Source organism: Cannabis sativa, chromosome 4 (assembly GCF_029168945.1).
Source record: "Cannabis sativa cultivar Pink pepper isolate KNU-18-1 chromosome 4, ASM2916894v1, whole genome shotgun sequence".
Lineage (NCBI taxonomy): Eukaryota > Viridiplantae > Streptophyta > Magnoliopsida > Rosales > Cannabaceae > Cannabis > Cannabis sativa.
The window spans coordinates 7,562,813-7,570,423 of NC_083604.1; the positions used below are offsets into that span (position 1 = coordinate 7,562,813).

A 7,611-nucleotide genomic window follows, 5' to 3' on the forward strand; every position below is an offset into this window, starting at 1 on the left:
CCCACTTTTATTTTTCTTTGTGAAACATTAAGCTTGAAACCTCGGTTGGAGTTACTTTCTTCTCAACTTGGGTATGAAGGTATGTTCTCGGTGGATGCGCAAGGTAGGGGAGGAGGTTTGGCTATGTTGTGGAAAGAACAAACTGACGCTGAGGTTAGAGGTTTTTCTCAGAACCACATTGATTTGATTGCTCATCATAATAATTTATTTGATTGGAGGTTCACGGGTGTTTATGGTGAACCGAACCGGGCTCTTAGAGGAAACACATGGAACCTTATGAGAACTTTGAAAGAAGAATCGGCTCTTCCTTGGTGTATTATTGGTGATTTGAATAATGTGTTGAGTCAAGTGGATAAAAGAGGTGCAAATCCCTATCCGAATTGGCTTCTTGAAGGTTTTCAACAAGCAGTTGCTGATTGTGATTTAGTGGATTTGGAGTTGGTTGGTCATCAGTTCACTTGGGAGAAGGGTAGGGATTCAGAAAATTTAATTGAGGTTCGGTTGGATAGAGCTCTTGCCAACTCAGACTGGGTTGATTTATTTCCAAGTTCTCGGTTACTCAATCTCATGTTCACCACTTCCGATCATTGTCCATTGCTTCTTGACCCTTCTTTTCGGTTTCAAATTGGTTCTACTAAAGCTTTCCGTTTTGAGAATGATTGGCTCCGTGAAGAGACTTGTTTTTCTATTATTCAGGAGCAATGAGGAGGCTGCATTTCTAATAACATTATTGACAAGATTGTGGCTGTTCAGGAACCTCTTAAATCTTGGGGAAATGATTTGACGTGTAACTTTAAGGAGAGGATTCAAAGCTGGAAAAGAAGAATTGGTGCTCTCAAGAATTGTCCTGATAGTGCCTCGGTTTCTGAATACCATGACGCAAAAAATAGCTTGCTGAGATTTATCATCAAAAAGAAATTTTCTGGCGTCAACGATCTAAGCACTTTTGGTTAAAAGAATGGAATAGAAACAAAAAGTACTTTCACGCTGCTGCTAGTTCTCGTCGAAAAAATAATTTCATTCATCAGCTGAAGAATGAGGCAAGCGATTGGGTCAAATGGGAGACTGGTTTACCTCAGGTGATGGTTAATTATTTTACTGATATTTTCCATTCCTTGGGGACACATGGTAATGATATCCAGGATAAGATTCAGCCTTCGATAAGTGATGATGATAATGTTACTTTGCTTCGACCAGTTTTGGAAGAAGAAGTTCGTTAACTGGTGTTTCAAATGCATCCAGATAAGTCTCTAGGTCCTGATGGGATGACACTTGCGTTCTATCAGAAGTGCTGGCATATTGTTGGTCAAGATGTCGTTCGACTTGTTCAGAATTTTTTCGGAATAAGGTAATGCCTAGAGATCTTAATGCTACTAATATTGTGCTTACTCCAAAGAAGAAAATGCTTGTAGTCATGGGAGATTTGAGACCTATTGCTCTGTGTAATGTGCTTTACAAAGTTATTTCTAAAATTTTGGCTAACCGGCTCAAAGGTCTATTGTCCAAGGTTATTTCTGAGTTTCAGAGTGCGTTTATTCCTGGTCGCCTCATTACGGATAATGTTCTTGTCTCTTTTGAAATCCTCCACTATTTGCGACGTAAACAACAAGGAAAGCAAGGTTGTATGACCCTTAAATTGGATATGAGCAAGGCTTATGATAAAATGGAGTGGTCTTTCTTGCATGCAATCTTACTTCGCATGGGTTTCTCGGTTGACTGGGTTGTGATGATAATGGAATGTCTGAGAAAAATCTCTTATAACATTGTCCATGGGGGAGAAGTTCTTGGGCCGATTGTCCCAACTAGAGGGATTCGTCAGGGAGATCCTATTTCTCCATATCTCTTTATTATCTGCGCGGAAGGTCTCTCAGCTCTTATTCGGCTTTATGAAGAAAAGAAATGGATCCATGGCTGTCGTGTGGCTCGTAGAGCCCCTTATGTCACACATATGCTTTTTGCTGATGATAGCTTCCTTTATTGCTCGGCCACTATGGAGAAGGCTCAACGTGTTCTGGAATTGCTGAAGAAGTTTGAGGAGGCTTCAGGTCAGAAGGTAAATCTAAATAAGTCTTCTGTACTTTTTAGCTCCAACACGATTGATAGTGTTCGCTTCGGTATTTTGTCAACCCTTCATATGCATGCTGCTGATGAGAATAGTTTTTATTTGGGTTTGCTGAGTGTGGTTGGTAGAAACAAGAATGTGGCTTTTGGCTTCTTAAAGGAGAAGGTTAGGAAGCATATTCAAAACTGGGATAGTAAGCTTTTATCGAGAGCTAGTAAGGAGGTTTTATTAAAGTCTGTGATCCAATCTTTACCTTCTTACACCATGAGTGTTTTTTTGATTCCCCTTGAAATTTGTAAAGACATTGATCGCCTAATGGGAAGATTCTGATGGCATTCTAAGGCCTCTCGAGGTTGAGGAATCCATTGGAAAAGTTGGAATAAGTTGTGTCTGCATAAACATAAAGGTGGTTTGGGCTTTCGAAACTTGAGGGACTTTAATTTATCTATGTTGGGCAAGCAAGGTTGGCATCTGTTAACCAATCCGACTTCGCTTGTGGCTCGTGTTTTTTAAGCTAGATATTATCCCCAAGGTTCTTTTCTTGATGCTGAGTTGGGAGCTAATCCAAATTATGTGTGGAGGAGTATAATTGAAGCTCAAGATGTGGTTAAATTGGGGGCTAGATGGCGTGTGGGATCTGGTTCTTCGATCTCTATGCTTAACCAGCCGTGGCTCCCTTCTATGGACAATCCCTATGTGATTTCTTCTCATGAGGCTCTTCAGGATTGTCCTGTCTCTGATCTTCTTCAGACTAATCGAATGTGTTAGGATGTGGAGCTTTTAGACGATTTATTTGAGCCGAGAGATGTGGATCTCATTTGTAAAATTTTGCTACCTGCGTTGCCAAAACTGAATACATGGTATTGGTCTTTTGAAACTTTTGGTGGATATTCAGTAAGGAGTGCCTATCGTGTTGTACAAGTGCGTAATGGAAGATGGAATATGCAGGATAATTTTGGTTTTTGGATAAAGTTTTGGTATTTGAAACTTCCTCCAAAAGTTAAGAATTTGCTTTGGAGGGCTCTCACCAATTGTCTTCCAACTCTAGTCTCTCTTCAGACTAAGCGGGTTCATGTTTACAGTATTTGTTCTTTGTGTAATGTTGAACCCGAAACCACCTTTCATATCATGGCTGGTTGTTCTTTTACAAAAGCTTGTTTGGAGCGTGGTTTGGGTCTGCATATTAATAATGGGGATGAGGATTTTGGTGGCTGGTTTGGGGATTTCTGTAACACTCATCTGGCTGAGAAGATTGATAAGCTGGCAATGGTTCTTTGGAGTATTTAGGGGGCCCGTAATGATTTACTTTGGAATAATAAGGCTACTTCTAGGGAAAAAGTTGTTTCATCTGCAATTACGCAACTTGAACTTTGGAAGTTTGCTCAAAATAAAAATGGAGGTGTTTCATCTTCTTCTAGTCATCCTCGTGCTGGTGTTGAGCATTGGATTAAACCGTCTTTGGAAGAGTTGAAGGTTAATTGTGATGCTGCTCTTTTTTCAACTGAGAGGAGTCATGGGTTGGGGTGGATTGCTAGAGATCATGCTGGTTTGTGCTTTGCTGCTGCGGCCGTCAAGCTTCGGGGTGAAATTGACCCTTGTGTTGCTGAGGCGTTGTCAATGAAGGAGGCTTTGAGTTGGGTTAAATCTTGTTGGGAAGAAGGAGGTGTTGTTGAAGATTTTCGTCCTACAGAGGTGATTATGGAGTCGGACTGTCTCTTGTTGGTTAATGCTATCAATAGCAATAGCCAAATTCTTTCTCCTCTTGGTCTTATTATTTCGGATTGTATTAATCTTATACGGTTCTTTATTATTTTTCATATTTCAGTTCAGTTTGTAAAATGATCTGGGAACCAAGCGGCTAACTGGTTAGCTCATTCTTCTGGTTCATGTCCGGATCGTATTTCCAGTAGGGGGTCTGTCCCTTCTAGCTTGAAAGCTATTTTGTTGGCTGATTTGCTTTAATAAAAGTTGCAATCTTTATTTCAAAAAAAAAAAAGTCACACGAATTTTAAATTAATAAATAATATGTAAAATTGTTAATCAATTATAAATTATAAGATATTTTCATAGTGTTATAAAAATACTCAATTATTGATAAATAAGTTTGAACTGATGAAAACTATAGGTCTATACATATACACATTTTTTCTTCACAAAAGCCAAAAAAATATGTGACAACCTTAGAACTTAATTAATTGATAAACATCGAATTAATTGGTTTCTCATTGATTATTGTGTTACATTATTTTAGATCACGACATGAAGAGATAAATATTCAAAGAATCTTATCATATTGATGATAAATAAAAAAAAAGTAAAATTGATCAGATGTTGTTTATTATTTATGCAGAAGTCTATATCATCATTTGAATTTAATTAATGGATAGATATATGGAGGTAGGCAAGCGAAAAGACATACCAGCGTCATTAGAAATGCTACTGGACACTTTATCGGGTACAAGAAAATAATATATTGGGTATTATATATTTTTAGGTAATTTTACAATGCACTATCTTAAAAAGGATGTACTGATGCACTATTAATTTATTTCGGTTCCAGAAAAATTTTTTAGTCTAATTTTTTTTTTTCATATTCATGTACGTTATAGCTATTTAAGATATCCTACAAAATTTTAAAAAATTCGGAGTAATTTACAATATCGAAAAACAATATTCAAACAGTCTATTTTACACGCATTTAAAATAAAATAGTCACGCGTACAACACATTGTTTGAACATAATCTTCAGCGTGTTAAACTTTTCCAAATTTTTTAAAATTTGGTAGGATGTCTTAAATAACTATAACGTACATGACCATGAGAAAAAAATTGACTAAAAAATTATTTCGGATGCTAAAATAGATAGAGGTGCATCAATATATCTATTTCAAAGGAGTGCATTGTAGAATTTTCCTATATTTTTATTTAGTAAATAATATATTTTTATGTGGTATAGTTTTGGACATTTTAATGGACATTAAATAAATATTACGAAATTATTATGGCAACTATAACGTGGAGTAGGTAAGGGGCATAATAGTTGGACAACTTTTTTAATTTTTTATGTTAACGTGTGGTGGGGGTTGTATTTTTTTATTTTCAAATTAAATTATATGTGATTTTTGTAATTTCTCAAACTGTAATCATATAAACGAGATATTAAAATTGCAAAGTCAAATCGTAAAAACATAGTGCGGTGTGGTGCAGTGCAATTTCAGCGATTTACACTATCATTATTATAAGATATTATAACAAAATTTTAAAAATTAAACAAATAAAGCTTTAACAATACAAAATAAACAATCTTATTAAACTTTTAATTAACTTCAACATGTATAATAATTATCAAGTTATTATATATTGAATTGTCTCTAAAAATAAAATAATATACATACGTATTGTATATATTTGTTCTTTGTATAAAAAATAAATAAAAACCATATTGTAAAAATTAATAATTAATTTTATAATATATAGTGTTGCGGAGTTTAAATCGTAATTATTAAATTTAAAATCGCAAATAGCACCACATAACATACAGTTTGCAAAAAAATACCACAATCGCATGGTGAAAAATTTCAAACTCTCCTGTTGATGATGAGTCCTAATTATCATCATGCATATAATATTCCAATTGGAGAAAGAATATTCTAATTTTTTTTTTCCTTGTTTTTTCCTATCCTTTTCACGATTAAATATAAGATGAACCTTATATACTGACATATATAATCGCAACTCTTTTAGTATATATACGCATATTCAATATAAGCTATAATTGAGCACGATAAAGAATATAGTTTTAGAAAAAGAAGAAAAAAATGAAGGTTGAAGTAACCTCAAAAGATATTATCAAACCTTCTTCTCCAACCCCTGACCACCTGCGCCTCTATCAACTCTCATTCCTTGACCAAATATCACCCAGAGCTTACAGTCCTTTCATCTATTACTACTCACTAAACGACATCAATAATGACTCCAACGACAACAATTATATCATCTCTAACATATCCGAAAAGCTCAAGAAATCTTTGTCCAAAACCCTAACTCTTTACTACCCACTTGCAGGAAGATTCACCAAAGACTTCTGCGTCGACTGCCACGACGAGGGAGCACTCGTCTTCGAAGCTCGAGTACTAAAGACGCAACTCTCGGACGTTCTTAACAACCCTATTCCTGTTGAACTCAATGATCTTCTTCCATTTCCCCTAGACGAATGCGCAGAGCTACCTTTTGGTGTCCAACTCAACATCTTTCCTTGTGGCGGAATCGCCATTGGCGTCTGCATTTCGCATAGAATCGCAGACGCTTTATCTTGCTTAGAGTTTACAAAAAGCTGGATGGCCATTTCTCGTGGTGAAGAGAATAAGGTAATAAAACCTACGTTCATCTCTTCATCACTTTTCCCACCTAAGAATATTGGTAATTACGATCCAACTTTTGCTCTACCAAAGAAGAACACAAACTTAGCAAAGTTTTTCGCGTTCGATGCTCTTAAGGTGGAGGCACTCAGAGCCAAATACGAGGAAAAATCAAAGTGTCCGCCGCGACGGATTACTCGTATCGAGGCCTTATCTGCTTTCTTATATAGCCGTTATGTGGCGGTTACAGGCATAGATGTTAAAAGCGAATTATTAACTATCTATCACCCTGTGAATATTCGTTCCAAGTTTGATAAGCCATTGCCCGAAAACTCATTCGGCAACTACTATTTTGCTAATGTTACATCACTTTCGTCCATCAATTACAATACTAAGGAAGATAATAATAATGAGAAGGGTTACGAGGTGGCGAGGCTGATAGGTGATGAGTTAAGAAAGATTGATAAAAAGTTAGTAAATGATCTTCAAAGAGTTGAGAAATCAGATGAGTACTTTGAATCTCTTATGATGGCTATTGAGAGATCCCTTAAAGGAGAAGGGGTTGCTCTTGCCTTTAGTAGTTTGTGTAGGTTTCCTCTTTATGATGCTGACTTTGGATATGGTGAGCCTATTTGGGTAAGTTCGGCTGATAGGTGTTATGGTAATATATTTGGATTTTTAGATAACAAAAAATGTGACAAAATAGAGGCCTATGCTTGCTTTAGTCCACATGAAATGGCCAAATTGGAAGTTGATAAAGAGTTCCTCTCTCTTTTGTCAACTTAGAATATGATTATCATGTCATGTGTACTTTAATTAACTATGTATGAGAATTGTTTGTTTTAAACCCTTTGTGTCATTATTTTTATAATTGTATGTGATATATGGCATTTTTTTTTTAATAATTTGGTTAAATTATTATTAAATAAATTAAAAAGATTATAAATGATTGGTCTTATTTACATGCTGTATACATTATTGGTATTTCTCTGTACTTAATTAACTATATAAATGGGTTTTTTTTTTTTTATTATTACATACAATATATATAGTGCTCACTACTACAAAAATATCTTTAAGAGACGGTTTTTAAGGCCGTTCAGCATCGATTTTAGCAAAATTTGCAACTGACGCTGATCCAAGTGACGATATATGGGCTAAAATATCTAACGCCATACGTACCTCTATAGC

The 7,611-nt window shown here is 35.6% G+C and overlaps 1 protein-coding gene across 1 annotated transcript; it reads left to right on the forward strand.

Moving 5' to 3' along the window:
* Nucleotides 1-5,709: 5,709 nt before the first annotated feature.
* On the forward strand, nt 5,710-7,291 carry LOC115712422 (stemmadenine O-acetyltransferase). The gene has a single exon (XM_030640695.2). It carries the CDS (start codon nt 5,881-5,883, stop codon nt 7,204-7,206), a length of 1,326 nt encoding a protein of 441 aa, XP_030496555.2. The 5' UTR covers nt 5,710-5,880; the 3' UTR covers nt 7,207-7,291.
* The last annotated feature ends 320 nt before the right edge of the window (nt 7,292-7,611 follow it).